Consider the following 16,968-nt stretch of genomic DNA (forward strand, 5'->3'; position numbering starts at 1 on the left):
CCCTGCTTCATGTCCAGCACCGTGGAGGATAACGCCATGCCTGCCCTTCACCCCGCAGTGTGACCAGGCTCAGAGGCCCAGGTACGGCCTGTGTCTTCATCCTGAGGACAGTAAAGAGCCTCTGATGGGTTTTAATCAGGGAGACATCTGAGTCAGCTTAGCCTTCCTCAGAGGTCACGCTGGCTGCTGTGGGAAGGTAGCCCAGGGGAGCATGAGTGAGCGTGAGGACATCAGTTAGGGGTCCAAAGCCATAACTTAGGCCCAATAGCATGGGGCGTGAACATGTGGCTCCCAAACACAAATGTGTGGACCTTGCTCAACAAATTTACCCAAGGCACCTACTAGCAATAGATTTCTGGGTCTCAAGGTCAAGAGCAGGTCCAGAATGCAACCAACTGGAAGACCCTTTATTAAGATTTTTGAAAGATTTAAGGCTGTGCCTCCTGGACCTTTTCAATTAGACCAGTCCAGTTTAATAGAAGGTACATCTGTGCTGTCCAATACAGTAGCCACCAACCACACATGGCACTTGAAATGTGAATAATATGACTTGAGGAATTAAATTTTTAATTTTGTTCAAATTAAATTTAAATAGCCACTTGTAGCTCTAGTGGCTACTGTAATGCAGCGCCCCACCCAGGCAGACTGAATCAGAAACCCTGGGAATGGGGCCTGGGAATCTGTGTTTTAACAAATCCTCCAGGCGATTCTGATGCATACTGAAGTAGAAGTATCAGTAAGTTAGTGTTCAATAAAAAAGAGATAAATGTAACACCTCTACATATTTGGAAATTTTAAAGTATTTCTAAACAACTCTGAGTCTAAGGAGAAATCACAATAGAAATTAGAAAATATTCAAGACTGATTGATAAAAAGATTGTATATGGAATGCAGCTAAAATGATACTAAGAGGAAAACTTAAGAGATTTGTATCAAACTTACCAGATTTGATATCCTTATATCAAATAAGAAGAAAGGCTGAAAATTAATGAGCTAGGTATTTCAACTGAATCAGTTAGAAATAGAATAGGTAAATAAGCCCACCAAATATATAAAGAATGAAATGGTAAATATAAGAGCAGAGATTAATGAAATTGAAAACAAAGATGTAATATAAGATGAAGGCCAAAAGTTAGTTGAGAAGATTAATGGGGGAGGGGGTAGATTGGGTAAAAGGGGTCCAACATGTGGTGACAGAAAGAAACCTAACTGTGGGAGGCGAACACACAGTGTAAATATATATATACCGACTGTTAAAATGTACAGCTTAAACTTACCAGATTTTGTTAACCAACATCACCATAAAAAATTAATAAATTACTTTAAAAAAAAGATTAATAACATGGATAAATGGAAAAACCTCTGCAAATATGAATTCTTTTTTAAAAAGAGAAGGTACAAATAAACAACATTAGGAATTAAAAGGGAAAGAGGTTTCTCAAAAGGAAAGGTCAAACAGAGTTATTATATGGCCCAGTGATTCTTCTCCTGGGTATATGCTCAAAGAAAATGAAAACACACTGCCACATAAAAACTTGTACAGGAATGTTTATACCAGCATTATTTACAAGAACCTAAAAGTAGAAACAACCCAAATGTCCGGGAATGAATAAATAAAATGTGGTATATCCACATGATAGAATATTTTGGAGCCCAAAAGAAAAAAGAAAAGTACTTATACATGTTATGACTCAGATGAATCTCGAAAACAGTATATTTAGTGAAATACGTCAGTTGCCAAAGGCCACACATTGTAGGATTTCATTTATTTGAAATGGCTAGAATAGACAAATCCACAGAGGCTGAAAGTGGTTGCCTGGGGCCAAGGTTTGAGGGAAATGGGAAAGAGTGGATAATGGGGTTTCTTTTGCAGGTGATGAAAGTGTCTAAAAATTGTGGTGATAGTTGCACAGCTTTGTAAATATACTAAACCCCACTGAACTCTAAATAGGTGAATTATATGGTATATGATTTACATATCAATAAAAGTATAAGTTTTTACTTTCTTTTTTTTCACCTACAGCACCTGGTATTCCTAAGTGGTCTCCCATCCAAGTACTTAACCAGGCCCGACCCTGCTTAGCTTCTGAGATCAGATGGAATCGGGCGTGTTCAGGGTAGCATGGCTGTAGACAAAGATGTAAGTTTTTAAGAAGAAAGACTAGCTGAGTGGTGAAGAGCACACTGTGGATAGGAGCGCCAATCGTGCGGCATTTCTGGAGGGGATTTTGGCAATAAGTACAAATATTTAAAATTTGTATACTCTTTGGCTCAATAATGTGCTGTAAGAAAAAAGTAATAAATGGAGCTACTTTAAAATAGAGCAGAGCCAGAGCTGCTATCCCAGAGCATGCGCTTTGCAGGTCTCAAGCCTCGAACCGTTGGAAAGTTAAAATGGCAAAATAACCTTCAGACTAAGCGTAGGGCAACCATGTGTCCCAAATAACTGTTTACAAGGGTAACAAGAAAGCAGGTATGACTACAAGGCTGGTGGCTACAGGACTGAGAATTAAAATCATTGCTTTGAATTAGCATCACTACGTTAGCTTATCTGCACCAATAGAAATTCCTTCCTTCTATCGATGTATCTGTTCCCCATCCCTTTCTTATAAATACCCTTTGCTTTTGTCTCCTAATCAGAACACTCTTTGGGATTCTGTCTGAATCAGTGCTTCCTGAATAGCTTTTCATTTTTTTAAAAAAATTTTAATCTCATATAAATGTTTATTGCCTCTCACTTCAACCTTTTCTTTTTAGGTTATTACTTCCTTCTAGGATGAACCCAAAGGAAATAGTTACCTAAATATGAAAATATGTGTACAGAAGGCTGTTCAGTGCAGCTTTGTTAGATTTGTGAATGAAAAAAGGGGTTGTATGGAAAGTGACCTCACAGGGTGATCTGATCATAAATCCCTAACTGGGCAGGTCCTGGGGGGCAGCAGGAGGAGGGCGGGGAGGCATAGTCAGTCCCAGGCCTATCACTTCTTTAGTGAAAAGTTTTAAGCCAGCCCTGTCTATTGTTCTTGTGCATCTAGGTTAATACACCTTTGAAATACCAGAGGTTAATACCCCTTGAAGGGGGTATTAACCCTTTAGAGAGTACATAATCTTACCAACTATCCTATAAACCATTCCCCACCTTGCTTTCTCTCACCTCCATGTAATTTTCCTTAAATTCCTTCTTTAATTTCAAATGCATAAAAGAAACTGCAAAACATTCTGCAGAGCATTTGAGATCTTGTTCCAAGGCCTATGCCGTCGTCAGTTTGGCTCAAATAAACTCTTATAAAAATTCTCTATGAGTTTGGATATTTCTTACATCGACACATTAAAAATACAGAAAAACTGAGAACAACCTTAGAGTCATCGCTAAGGGACACTATTGTTCAGACTAAGTAATCAATATAATTTATGATAAAGCTCTATATTTTTTCATATGAAAAGATGTCTATGACATATGTTGAGAAAAGTACACAGTTTACAGATCATCATGTGTAATATGTGTCAGTTATGTAAAATTTAGACATTTATATGTAGAGGGATGTTCACCAAAATGTTGAGTGATTTCTGCTGGATAGGTTTCAAGGAAATATTTAGAATTTTTTATTTGTATTTTTCTGTAATGTTGGAACTTTAAAAATATATATGTGCATGATATTTATAAAGACATTTGACTATTCCAAAAGAAGGGACACATCTTTTTTTAAGTTTTTAATGAAAAGGGACAAAAATGTAAGTTCCATTAGCTTAGAAATACATAATCTAAACTTACAAACTTTTCCAGAAGAGATTATACTTCTGAACTGATTTATTTATGAGACTTGCAAAGCCTTGATTACAACATACAAACAAATTAGGATAGTTTGAAAAAGAAAAATTGCATGTCAATCTCATTTATAAACATAGATGTAAAAATCTTAAGCAACAATTACAAACTAATCCCAGCAAAATATTAAAAAAATGAAAATACAATTTGACTAGGTAGGGTTTTTTTTCAGTTTCTCATTTTTTTTTTTCAAGGTTTGTCTTTTTCTCTTCAAAAAGACTGGCTTCAAAGACTAGCTCTTGAATTATTTATCATTTTTATATTTTTACTGTTTTCTCATTCTTTTTTTGCCTTCTTTCTGCTTTCCCGTAGCTTGCTTTTTTTTTTTTTTTTTTTTTAAACCTTCTGAATTATGCGATGTCTAAGTTTCCCAAGGCAGCCGAAAAAAAAACTACCACGAACTGGGTGGCTTAAAGTGGAAATTTACTCTTCTACAGTTCTGGAGGCTAGAAGTCTGAAATGAAATTTTGGCAGGGCCATGCCCCTTCCGGAGGATCCAGGAAAGAATCCTTCCTTGCCTCTTCTGGCTTCCGGTGGTTGCCAGCAATCCTCAGGGTTTCTTGCCTTGGCGGATGCATCACTCCAATCTCTCCTTCTATCTACACCTGACCTTCTCCTCTGTATGTCTGTATCTATGTCCGCATCTAAATTTCCCCTTTCTTATAAGGACACCAGTCATTGGATTAGGACCCACCCTAATCCAGTAGAATTTCATCTTAACTTGATTACACCTGCAAAGACCTCATTTCCAAATAAGACCGCATTCAGAGGTATTGGGAGTTAGAACTTGATCATCTATTTTGGGGGAACACAATTCTACCCACTACATGGGGTTAATTTCTTTTCATTCTTTAATGAAAGCATTCAAGAATATGCATTTACCTCTGAGTATATCTCAAAGGTTCTAATACGGATGTTTTAATTTTCCTGCTTTCTAAATAGTGTGTTGTATTTTGATTTCCTCTTTGACCAGTAATTATTTAAGAGAGTGGTATTAAAGTCCTAAGCACCTTGCGATCTCCCCATTATTGCTATTCTGTTTGTTTGTTTTTCTTTATTCTTTTAGTTCAAAAGTTAAAGTTTCAACAACAGTTAATTAAAATGCAAAAGTCACCCCCTAACCACAAGTTTCTAAATGCTACTCCCACATATAGCTGTCAATAACTTGGGACTATGACTTTTCAGAACTTTCTTTTGCGTATACAGAACTACTGGGTTTAATTATCTGCCTCCATGCTTATGTAGTGGGGGAAAGGCAGATCCCAAGGAACCAGAACAATGGGAATGTCCACAACCACATTAAATTTTCCTAAAATCAGGACGTGGTTCCATAGTGTAGTGGTTAGCATGTCTGCTTTACACGTATAAGGTCCTGGATTCACACCCCAGTAAAGCCACAGTCCATGGTCTATGGCCATGCCACCCTGAACAAGCCTGATGTCTGATCTTGGAAGATAAGCAGGGTTGGGCCTGGTTAGTACTTGAATGGGAGACCACCTAGGAAGACCAGGTGCTGGAGGCATAAAAATAATAACAATAAATAATAAAAAAAAAAAAAGAAAGAAAATTTTTCTAAAGTCAGGTTTGCTTCTGAAGTGACTACAAACACACAGCAAGCAAATTCACACTTTGGTGAAAATAAGCACCTTTGTCCACGGAGCTCTTTGGGATGTCTTGCTTAAACAAAGTCCATCAAACTTTCTTCAGAAAATTTTAACCTCAGCTAGCTGCATGAGTTATTTATTTAACTGGAAGCAGAACCCACCCCTAGGAAGACCAGGTGCTGGAGGCATAAAAATATAACCAAAAATAATAAAAAAAAAAAAAAGAAAGAAAATTTTTCTAAAGTCAGGTTTGCTTCTGAAGTGACTACAAACACATAGCAAGCAAATTCACACTTTGGTGAAAATAAGCACCTTTGTCCACGGAGCTCTTTGGGATGTCTTGCTTAAACAAAGTCCATCAAACTTTCTTCAGAAAATTTTAACCTCAGCTAGCTGCATGAGTTATTTATTTAACTGGAAGCAGAACCCACCCCTAGGAAGACCAGGTGCTGGAGGCATAAAAATATAACCAAAAATAATAAAAAAAAAAAAAAGAAAGAAAATTTTTCTAAAGTCAGGTTTGCTTCTGAAGTGACTACAAACACATAGCAAGCAAATTCACACTTTGGTGAAAATAAGCACCTTTGTCCACGGAGCTCTTTGGGATGTCTTGCTTAAACAAAGTCCATCAAACTTTCTTCAGAAAATTTTAACCTCAGCTAGCTGCATGAGTTATTTATTTAACTGGAAGCAGAACCCACCCCTCACCCTCAAACTTGGACAAACAAATCTGAGTGACATTGGCCCTGCTAGAGGCTATAGTTTAAAGCATTTATTTTCACTCTGATATGACAACTTCCCACTGATCTTACAAAGAATTTGCACTACCTTCAAAATAGAATAGACAGAAGAATTATTTAATTTCTAACAGATCCCAAAATGAAATCTATAAAAAGTCAGACAGATTCATATAATAGTGAACCTGAATTATACTTGATTTGTCTATTTCATTTCCTAATTTCCGATTATTTCAATTCAGTGATTTTTTACCTTTGTCTTGGAAGTGGAAGGGTTAGAAATTAAAGCTACCAATGTACTCCTAACTTTTCACTCTTAAAACTTCTCATTTAGAAAACTGTTTATTAGCCTGGAGTCCACTCAAGTGTCACTCACAGGGAGCCTGGACAGTAAAATGTGGTGCCGACACACTATTGAATATGGTAGAACAATTAGAAACATCCAACTAGTTCAGGGGTTCCCAAATGTTTTCACTTTCCGGCACCCTTTGAATCTTAACAATTTTCTTCACAGTATTCCTAGGCCAAAAGGAATTTCTGTTTATTAAGTAGTTAGGTCCAAACACCTTAATATATATTTATGTCCTAATAACTTAGTAGTTGTATTAAAAAAATACATATTAATCGGAGAAGAAAATAATATTTCATTTCATTCTTAAATAACTGAATCACTTCCTAAGGGGGCGTGTGTGTCTGTCGCGCACCGTGTAGCTTCTCAAATTTGGGGATTAGATTGGATACTGCCATCCTTATTTTCTGTTTCACCCCGATTTTCCTGGAGTACTTCTTCCTCACCACAACTGCTGAAACCCACAGCTTGGCAAAATATGATGTTATATCATAGAAAGGAATGTAGCACAATCTAATGTTGGACTGTGAACTACCCCAAGTTAGCAGTTCATATGGCGCCTGACAGATGTTGAATATTGCTGTTTCCTTAAAAAAGTAAAAGTATCTCACAGCCCCCGTGTGGGTTCTTTGCAGCTTCTCAGAGCACCTTGACACTCAGGTTGGGAATCTGGGAATCACAGAATTAGATAAACATAGAACAATATGAACAAATTGTAAAAACAATACTAAATTAAAACACACACACACACACACACACACACACACACACACACTTAAAACTAAGGCATATGGGGGATCCACGACGTCCGCTCTTGCTGAGGTTTCAAAGACCTTCCACCTCACTGCTGAACTGGGGACAGGTTTCCATGCATCATCTGACCCTGTTGAATGCCACCTCCTAGAAAGGTTCTTCCACTGGCTCCCCCCACACCCCTCTCCGGTGGCCTCTTCCTGCAGCTTTGACCTGTCTGTCCTTTGCAGTTCTCTCTGGGGGTCTCCATCTGTCTCATTCTGAGTCCTTTCTGCACAGTCTAGCCCACTGCCACTGGGAGCTGATAACTCCCAAACCATTTATTTTAGGCCAGACCTCTTTTCTGAGCTAGAGGCCACATGCCGACTGCCTGTTCAACATCTCCGCTCAGATATCCCACAGGCACCACAAACCTGCCATGTCTTCACTAAACTCACCTCTGTCCCCACAAGCCTGCTTCTCCACCCATGTTCCCTAACTCGGAGAATAAAATCACCCCTCATCTGCTAGTGGCTGTGGTGGATTGAATTGGTGGCCCCAATTTTTCACCCTTCCCTGTACCATACCCTTGCCATGCATAATTTCATTCCCACCACTTGACTCTGAGCTGGCCATGAGACTCTGGCTAGTGGCAGAGAGGGGGAAGTGCCGTATGCCTGGTCCAAGCCTCGACCTTCAGAGGCCTCACACATTTGCCCTCACCTTCTTCTGTTCTTCTGCTTTTATGAGAGGAGCATGCCGGGAGTACTCTGCTGATCCTGGGAAGAGAAAGATGAGAGACACGTGTAGCAGAGCCACTCCGACCTATCCTCGCCTACTAGATCATTTCACCCCTGCTGACTTGGTGTGTGAGAGACAATAAAAGATGATCATTTTAGCCACCAAGTTTGGGGGAGTTTCGTTATGTGTCAGTAGTTAACCAATAGGGTTACCTAAACCAGAAAACTGGGCATTACCTTTGATTCCTCCCTCTCTGTCCAGAGCTTCCTAAATATCTCTTGTGTCCATCTACTTCTCTCCATTCTCAGCACCTCTGACTTGTTCAGGCCTCATTCTCCATGTAGCATCTTAGGTGATTTTTCCTATCTAGTATGCAAATCCGATTACTGTGATTCCTCTTCTGTGGGTGGGCTTTGCCCTCAGGCTGGAGTTTCACTTAGGGCCTGGATAAGGGGAGGAGACTTACTGGAGACTGTCCAAGTAAAACATCCAAACCTGTAGAAAATGTTTATGAGTTTATTTGAGCCAAACTGACAATGTATGCTAGGGAACAAGATCTCAAATGCTCTGCTGCGTAACAGTTTTTCAGCTGCTTTCGTGCATTTGAAATTAAGGAGGAAATGTAAGGAAGATTACATGGAGGTGTGGGAAAGCAAGGTGGGGATTGGATTACAGGACAGTCGATAAGATTATGTGTTCTCTGGAGGGTTAATACCCCCTTCAAGGGGTATTACTTCTGGCATTTCAAAGGTGTGCTAACTTAGATGCACAAGGACAATAGACAGGGCCGGCATAAAATCTTTCACTAAAGAAGTTACAACAGGCCTGGGGTTGACTATTCACCATGACCTGCCCTATTAGGAATTTATGATCAGATTACCCTGAGGTCACTTTCCATAGAATCCCTTTTTTCTTCCACAAGACTGTGGGTATCCCCATCACTGTGAAGAGACACCTCCAGTGTAGTTTCTGCTTTGTTCCCAAGTCAGTGCAATGTTTTTTATTTTTTATTTTTTTAATGGGTTCTGTGCAGGGAGCCTGGTTCAAGCTTGGAGCATGATTAGCAAAAGACCAGCTTCCAGCTAGGGCAGCCCTTCCCAAGGGTTCCCCGCAACCCCTCCACTACTGGGTGCCGTTTTTCAGGATATCAACAGGGAAGACAACGTGAGAGGCATTGACAACCTAGAATTAAGATGTCTGTCTTTCTTGCTAATGGATCTGATCATGGATGTGCAGGCTCCGTATGCAGATCAATGGCCTTTCAGACCTCTGTGAAAGGATGAGCCACCAGAATGGGGTAGGCACCACAGCCCAAGAGAAAGATACCATGAATAAGACAAGGCCTCCCTGTGAGGCAGCTTGAGAAAGAGCCAGCAGCTTTGGCCTTCATGAGACATTTGTATATTGCCACCGGCCTTCTCACAAGGCTGCACAGCAAATTGTCTTGTTTAGTGTTTAAATGTGGATTCTGGAGTCAAACTTACTGGCTCTGGGCCCAGTTCTGCTACTGATCTTGGGACCTTGGACCTCGAGGAGATCAGGCCTCCAGGCAGTTTAGCAAGACAGAAATAGATAAGCAGGCCATTGTATCTGATGGGCCCTGAAGCGCTGGGAGAAGCAGCTCACCTAGGTGGGTGCTGGTAGGGCTTTCAGAAGTCAGTTCTAGGGGTAAGAAGGATATAGCCAGGTGGATGAGAAGATAGAAAGGTGTCCTCAGCTCTAGGAAGAAAGAGAGTGGGCCTAATTTTGGTTCTCACTTCCCCTTCACCATGCCAGACACGCATTAGATCGTCAACACCAGCCGAGGTCAGAACGGAAAGAACTCATCTGTGGGGGCATCAGGAGTTCTGGTTTTAAATACGGAGGTGGTGTGGCACAGGCTAGAGCTGGGGAACCACTCAAATTTGCTCCTGGAGCCCAGTGCCTCCAGCCCCAGGGCACATTTTCCTGTGACCCCTGAGTCACCGCCATGAGTGGACAGCTGTTTCGCTTCCCAAGACACGGCCATGGTGGTCTTCAGGCCCAGGATCGCTGGAAAGACAGGCAGGGCCAAGCTGGCTTAAAGTGGAAACTTCTGGCCCATGGGTCCTCGGAGGGACACAGGACGCGTTAGGGCAAGGCCTCTGCAGAGAGCACATTTGGATGGGGCGGAGGAGAAGGGCGGGGATGGGTTGGTGGGAAGCAGGCTGCGCAATGGGCACCGGTGTCTTTTAACAGCTGCGAAGCCCCAGGCCCGGGCCGGGCGCGCGTCCCCGCCCCCGTCGCCCGGCAGGCGGCGTCAGAGCACAAGCCAGCCTGTGACTCGGGTCAGGAGTCCGGCCGGGCGGGGCGAGGGGCGGGCTCCTGCGTCTCTGGGCGTCGGAGCGCGGCGACAGTCACGCCGCGGGAAGGACTGAAGAGCGCGCCCACAGATACAGACCCTCTGCGGCCATGGTCGATCCCGCCGCTCGCTGCTGCTGCCTGGGCTGGGACTTTAGCACGCAGCAGGTACTGTCGCGGCCCCGGGTCCGGGCGGGTAGGTGCCGCCGCTTCCTCTGCGACGTCGGGCGGGCTTGCGGGGACCTGGGTGCGGGGACGGCTGGGCCGAGCCTCGGGCGCAACTGCGTCTCGGACTTCTCGAAGACCCGCCAGCCCTCTGGGACCCCGGCTAGCCAGTGCCTCGCGCTCGTAAGGTGCGTGCGCGACCCCGCCCGGACCCTGCGCTCCCGGAAACGGCGGCCCCCCGCCCTCCCGCCGCGGGATCCTGTCGGCACCTGGCTGAGAAGTGCGCAGAGCAGCCAGGGCACCCGGCGGGCTCGCGCGCCTTCGGAGCCACAGAGTGACAGGGACCCGAAGGAACCCAGCTACTGTGAGACGGGGGAACAGAAGTGTGCACACGGGAATGACCAGTGACCTGGAACCAGATCACGGCTCGAAACTTTTTTTTTAAGTGAAATGGTCCCAGAGTACACATGAACTTTGTTCCACTCTTGGTTGGCACCAGCGTGCCTGGGTTAAGGTGCCCGGCGCCACTGGCCAGAGGCCCTGCTGCTCCCAGGACCCTGCAGACAGGCGAGCAGTCAAAATTTGCCTTCAAACAGGGCATGGGGTGCCAGTGGGCTCCTTAACTTGGGAAATCACCACAGTTGGCGTCAAAACCCTCTTTTCAAATGGGTCAGGGAGGCAGGCCTCTGCTAATCCCTGACCAGAAGGTCCTGTGGGGTCCTAGGGAAGTCAGGTCGCCTTGCTAGACCTCAGTTTCCCCATCTGTCCAGGAAAGGAATTGTACCCCTGAGTCTGGAGGTCTGCTGCATTGGAACACTATGTGCTTCTGGACCATGACCATGGCCTATGGGACCTTGCCTGGTCTCTCAGATCCCTGCAGATGTGGACCCTCAGTGAGATCTCCAAACCTTGCCTGCCATTCCTTCCCCTCTAGGACCTTCTCAGGCCTCCTTGCCAGGCACAGGAAACAGCTCATCTTTGAACATCTATCTCTGGGGCCTTGGTTTTGGCTGTTTGTGGGCAGAGATTCCTTGAGCTACATAGGTGTTTGAACTTAGCCTCAGCTTCTTCATTTTATTAAATCTTTGGGTATGTCCCCAGATGAAGCTTTGTTGCCATAGCTATGATGATGCACCTCAGCCTTCCAGGAGGTCTTCAGGCTGAACCACACATCTCTTGGGTACTGGGCTTCACCCGGTGATGTTCGTACCCCTGGACCAGTGTGGAAGCCGAGGAAAAGTCCATACACCACTTTTTAAAATGCCTTCCAGGTGAAAGTTGTTGCTGTTGATGCAGAGCTGAATGTCTTCTATGAGGACAGTGTGCATTTTGACACAGACCTTCCAGAATTTGGGTATGTACCTAGTGTACATGTGGGGGAGTTGTTTTTGGGATCTACACTCACCTTTTTACATTCATAAATACACTATTCTGGCTCCATCAAACTGCAGGAGTGGTGGTCTTGATAGAACTCTCAGCACCTTTTTATCTATGCTCTCTCCTTCATTCTTTTCCAATTTCTTTCATTCATTCATTCATTCATTCATTCATTCATGTGTCAGATGAAAGTAGGTATCAAGTGAGACTTACTTTTCTTCAGGCACTGTGCTAGGTGCTGAAATTTGATGATGTTCTTCAAAAAGAACATCATCCTTGCTCTTCCAGAGCTTCCCTTTGAGTGGGAGAGACTGCTATCTGAATCAAAGATTCTCACAAAAGAATATTTGGGTATAAACTCAGAGGCCATTGAAGGAAAAGAACTCACTTCTCCAAATGCTTATTATCAAGGAATGTGACCTAGGCCTGGAAGGGGGAGTCAAGGAAAGTCCCTACGGAAATAGTAGTCAGCCAAAGTCAGAGTCAGTGGGGTTAGCCAGGAGGTGATGGACGGGAGAGAACATTCCAGGCAGAAAGGACAGCATGTGCAAAGGCCCTGTGGCAAGAAAGAGCACTGCTTACTCATGGAATTGAAGACAGCCAGTTTGGCTGGGGAGCGGAGTGGGAGGTAGAGGATGGGCTGAGTCATATGGGCCATGTCAGTGAGTTTGTCTTTATCCTAAAAGCTATGGTCAGCCACTGAAGGGCCATAGGGATTGGAGTTAGATGTGACATGGTAATGTTTGTGTTTTAAAAAGATCTCTGTGGGTGAAGTGGGAGAGGTGGGGGTGGCCATAGTGCATGTTGGGAGACCATTGAGGTTTTTCAAGATCATCTGGATGAGAAATGATGGTGGTTTGGAGGAGAGAGAGCTGGGTGGTCAAACTGACAGGTCATGGTGCAGAATTGAATGTGAAATGTGAAGGTGGAGTTTATAGCTGGCCTTTGGGTTGGATGGTAGACTGTGGAAGAGAATTAGTTTTGGGGAGAAAGATCATGTGTTTAGCTGTTGTATTAGTTTGGTAGGGCTGCCAGAACAAAATACCACAGGCTGGGTGGTTTAAACAACAGAACTTTATTATCTTACAATTATGGAGGCTGGAAGTCCAAGATCAAGGTGCTGGCATGGGCATTTTCCTCTGAGGCTTTTCTCTGTGGTTTGCAGATGGCTGCCTTCCTGCTGCCTCTCATATGGTCATCCCTCTGTGCACATGCACCCCTGGTGTCTTTCAGTTGTGTTATTCAGTATCCTAGTCCCCTTTTATAAGGACACCAGTCATACTGCATTAGGGTCTACCCCAGTGACCTCATTGTAAGTTAATTAGCTTTCTAAAGGCCCTATCTCCAGATATAGTAACATTCTGAGGTAAGGGGGGTTAAGATTTCAACACAAGTCAGTCTGTACAGCTGTGGACTAAACTGATTTTGAGATGGCTCTGAGAGGTCTTGGTGGACGCATGCCTCCATGTATGCTTTATATGTCACTTCCTCTTTGAAGCCTTCCCTCTGGCCTTTGTCCACTGCTCCCAGCTCTCATGTTGTATTGCTGTCTTTCCCCCACAGCTGATGGACCTCCTCTGAGCTGAGGTTGGAGGCCATCTAGTTTTCATATTTTATGTTACTACTGGCCACATATGTGGTAGTTTGGTAGTTTGTGTCTTTCAAGGAATTGGTCCATTGAGTTTTGGTAGTTTGTGTCTTTCAAGGAATTGGTCCATTTCATCTAAGTGTTCAAATTTATGGCCATAGAGTTGTTCATAATACTCCTTAATTTCCCTTTGTGTATGGGATCAGTGGTGGTGACTTCTTTCATTTTGATATTGGCAATTTGTGTCCTCTCTTTTTTTCTTGGTTAGCCTGGCTAGAGGTTTATCAATTTTATTGATCTTTCGAAGAGCCAGCTTTCATTTTCTTTGATTTTCTCTACAGTTTTCCTCCATTCATTTTCATTGACTTGAGCTCTAATTTTTATTATTTCTTTTCTTTTGCTTACTTTAAGCTTAAATTGCCTGTCTTTCTCTAGTTTCCTGACATAGAATCTTAGATTCTTGAGTTTAGCTCTTTTTTAAAATATGTATTTTAATGCTATAAATTTTCCTATAAGCATTGCTTTTGCTGCATCTACAAATTTAGATCAGTTATATTTTCATTTTTATTTAGTTTAAAATATTTTTTAGTTTCTCTTGAGACTTCTTTGACTCATGTTATCTAGAAGTGTGTTGTTTAATCTTGAAATCTTCCAGCCATCTTTCTATTGTTGATTTCTAGTTTAATTTGAGTATGATTTGAGAACATATGTTATATATGTTCTTTTAAATTTTTAAATTCTCTCTCCCTTACTCTCTTTCATTCAAGGAGTCATTTCTCTTTATTAGACATCTTTAGGAGGGAAAAAAAAAAAAAAAAACCAACAACAGTATCCATAACCAGAATACAGTATTGCCTTTTTACGCAAAGTTACATTTTAAAAATTTTTTAAACCAGATACATATATATCTAGGTCATTCTTCTCTCACACTTAGATCACTTTCTGGTTTGGAGTCTTTTTTTTTTTTACAATTTTATTGAGGTATAATTGATGTATAATAAACTGCACATATATAAAGTTTACAGCTTGATAATTTTTGAGATAAGTGTTTCTCCATAAAACTGTCATCAAAATCAAGATAATGGACATTTCCATGCCTCAAAAGTTTTCTAATGCACCTTTGCAATTCATCCCTCTTCCCCACTCCCAACCCCTGGAAACCACTGGTATGTTTTCTTATCACTATAGATTAGTTTATACTTTCTAGAATTATATGTAAAGGGAATCATAATTAAATACTTTTTATCTGACTTTAACTCAGTGTAATCATTTTGAGATTCATCCAGATCGTTACATGTATACAACAGTTTGTTCCTTTTATTGCTCAGCAGTATTCCATTGTATAAATGGATCACAATTGGTTTATCTTCTTCACCTGATAAGAGACATTTAGGTTGTTTCCAGTTTTTTGTTATAAATAAAGAGACTATGAAAATCACATACAAGTCTTGATGTCAACATAGGCTTTCATTTCTCTTGGAAATGAAAAACCCAGCAATGGCTAAGTCATATGGGAGATGTATGTTTAACTTTTTAAGAAATTGCCAAACTCTTTTCCAAAGTGGTTATTTTAATAAAACTATTTTGTTAATAAGCATTGCATTTACTTGGTACATCATTCAAAAGAAACAAAAGGCAGACAGTGAAATGTCTTAAGCTCTCTGTGTTCTCATCTCTTCTCTCCTGCCCTCTCTGACAGATAACTTCTTTAGTTAGTTTTCTGTATATCTTTCTAGTGTTTTATATTGAAAGATAAGCAGATATGAATGTTCTTATTTTCTCCCTTTGTTACCCACAAAAGCATACTGTACCTACCATTCTATACTTTGCTTTGTTCATTTCATAATAACTCGCTGTGTTTCTATGTCAGTACATAGAGCTTCTGTGTTCTTTTTATAGATGCATAATATTCCTTTGTGTAGATTTACCATCTCCTTTTTAAGGACATTGAGTTGTTTGCAATGAAAAATGATGTAGTGAATTACCTTACATCTACCATTACGCCAGTTTATCTGTAAGATAAAATTTCAGAAATAGGATTGCTGGATCAAAGAGCAGATAGATTTATAACTTTGAAAAATGTGGCCAAATTGCCTCCCAAAGGGATTGTATTGATTTATATCCCACCAACAATACTTGAGACTGCCCGTTTCCCACTGCACTGCCCATTCATTTAGTGTGGTCATAAAAGAGGTGTTGGTTCTTGGATAATCAGAGAGTTGAAAATGATATCTCTATGTAGATTTACCTTTCATTTCTCTTATTAAATGAATGAAGTTGAGCATCTCTTCATATGTTAAAGGGCTACTTGAACATTTTTTTTTTCTGTGAAGTAGTTATTTCTCATGTCCTTTGCCTGTTTTTCTGTTTGATTGGTTGTCTATTTCTTATCAATTTCTTAACATATTTCTTCATATGTTAGATTTTTATTTGCTTTGATCTGTGTTTGGGTCGTTGCTGTCGTTGCCATACATGGGTTTTTGTTTTTATGCCATCGAATTTCTCAGTCTCTTTTTCTATTGCTTCTAGATCTTAAGTCATACTTTAAAAAAGGCCTTCCTTACTCCAAGATTATGAAGGAATTCACCTATGTTTTCATCCAGTTCTTACCAAATTTCGGTTTTGGGGTTTATTTAGGTACATGGCCACTTTAATTTTTCCCAGATAACTCTTCAGTTGTTTTAACAGAATTGTTTTAGAATCCATCTTTACCTCACTAATTTGAGACACCAACTTTATCATATGCTAAATTTCTGTGTATGTTTAGGTCTATTTCTGGGCATTTTCTCTTGCTCATTGGTTGGTAGGTCTGAGCCAGTAATACATCATTTTAATCCAGCTTTATAATATGATTTAATATCTGGACTCGTTGGTCCCCTCTGATTGTTCTTTTTCAGTTTTGATGGCTGTTCTTTCTTGTTCTTTATCAATATGTACTTTAGAATTAGCATTTAATGTTTCAGAAAGCAAATTATATTTTTATTGAGATCATATTATATTTATAAATTAACTTGGAAAAAATTGACAAGAGATTGAGTCTTCCTGTCTAGGCCTATGCTGTGTCTTTCCATTTGTTCACATCTTCTTTGAGTACTTCATGTGTGTCTTAATGTGTTTGACATATGGATTTTGCCCATTATTGTGTATTGCAAAAAGTGACCATAATTCCCCGCCCCTCCCTGTACTCATGCACTTTGCAGTGTGACTTTGCAGCTCCTTCCCTTAAGTATCATTTCCCAACCTGTTGATTTTAACCAATAGAATGTGGGAGAAGGAACATTCTGTTAATTCTAGACCTAGGTCTCAAGAAGCCTTACATGCTTCTGCTCTCATTCTTGGGATCCTGTCCAGCCCCTAGCTCAGGCAAGCCGGCTGGAGAATGAGAAACATGTGGCCTAGTTGCCCCCACATCCCCGACTAAGAAAAGCAGAAGCCAGCCCCAGAAGCAGTGCCCTCTCGCTACAGTTAGCTGACCACAGATGCATGAGTGAGCCCAGCTGAGACGAGAGGAACCACCCAGCTGAGCCTAG

General features: G+C 41.5%; 1 protein-coding gene and 2 pseudogenes across 3 annotated transcripts in view; 2 read left to right on the forward strand and 1 right to left on the reverse strand.

The window, feature by feature from the left end:
* Positions 1-2,014: 2,014 nt before the first annotated feature.
* LOC111737007 lies at positions 2,015-2,134 on the reverse strand (annotated as a pseudogene).
* A 3,098-nt stretch (positions 2,135-5,232) lies between these two features.
* On the forward strand, positions 5,233-5,348 carry LOC111736937 (annotated as a pseudogene).
* Positions 5,349-10,341: 4,993 nt separating this feature from the next.
* Positions 10,342-16,968, forward strand: part of XYLB (xylulokinase) — a 42,092-nt gene continuing 35,465 nt past the window's right edge. For all 3 annotated transcript variants that reach the window (XM_011366108.2, XM_023537975.1, XM_023537955.1), the window contains exons 1-2: positions 10,342-10,476; positions 11,745-11,827. In XM_011366108.2, the coding sequence (XP_011364410.1) occupies positions 10,420-10,476; positions 11,745-11,827 (140 nt within the window). In that variant the 5' untranslated portion in view covers positions 10,342-10,419. The remainder of the gene's footprint in view (positions 10,477-11,744; positions 11,828-16,968) is intronic.

This window comes from Pteropus vampyrus, unplaced genomic scaffold (genome assembly GCF_000151845.1).
Source record: "Pteropus vampyrus isolate Shadow unplaced genomic scaffold, Pvam_2.0 Scaffold1, whole genome shotgun sequence".
NCBI lineage: Eukaryota > Metazoa > Chordata > Mammalia > Chiroptera > Pteropodidae > Pteropus > Pteropus vampyrus.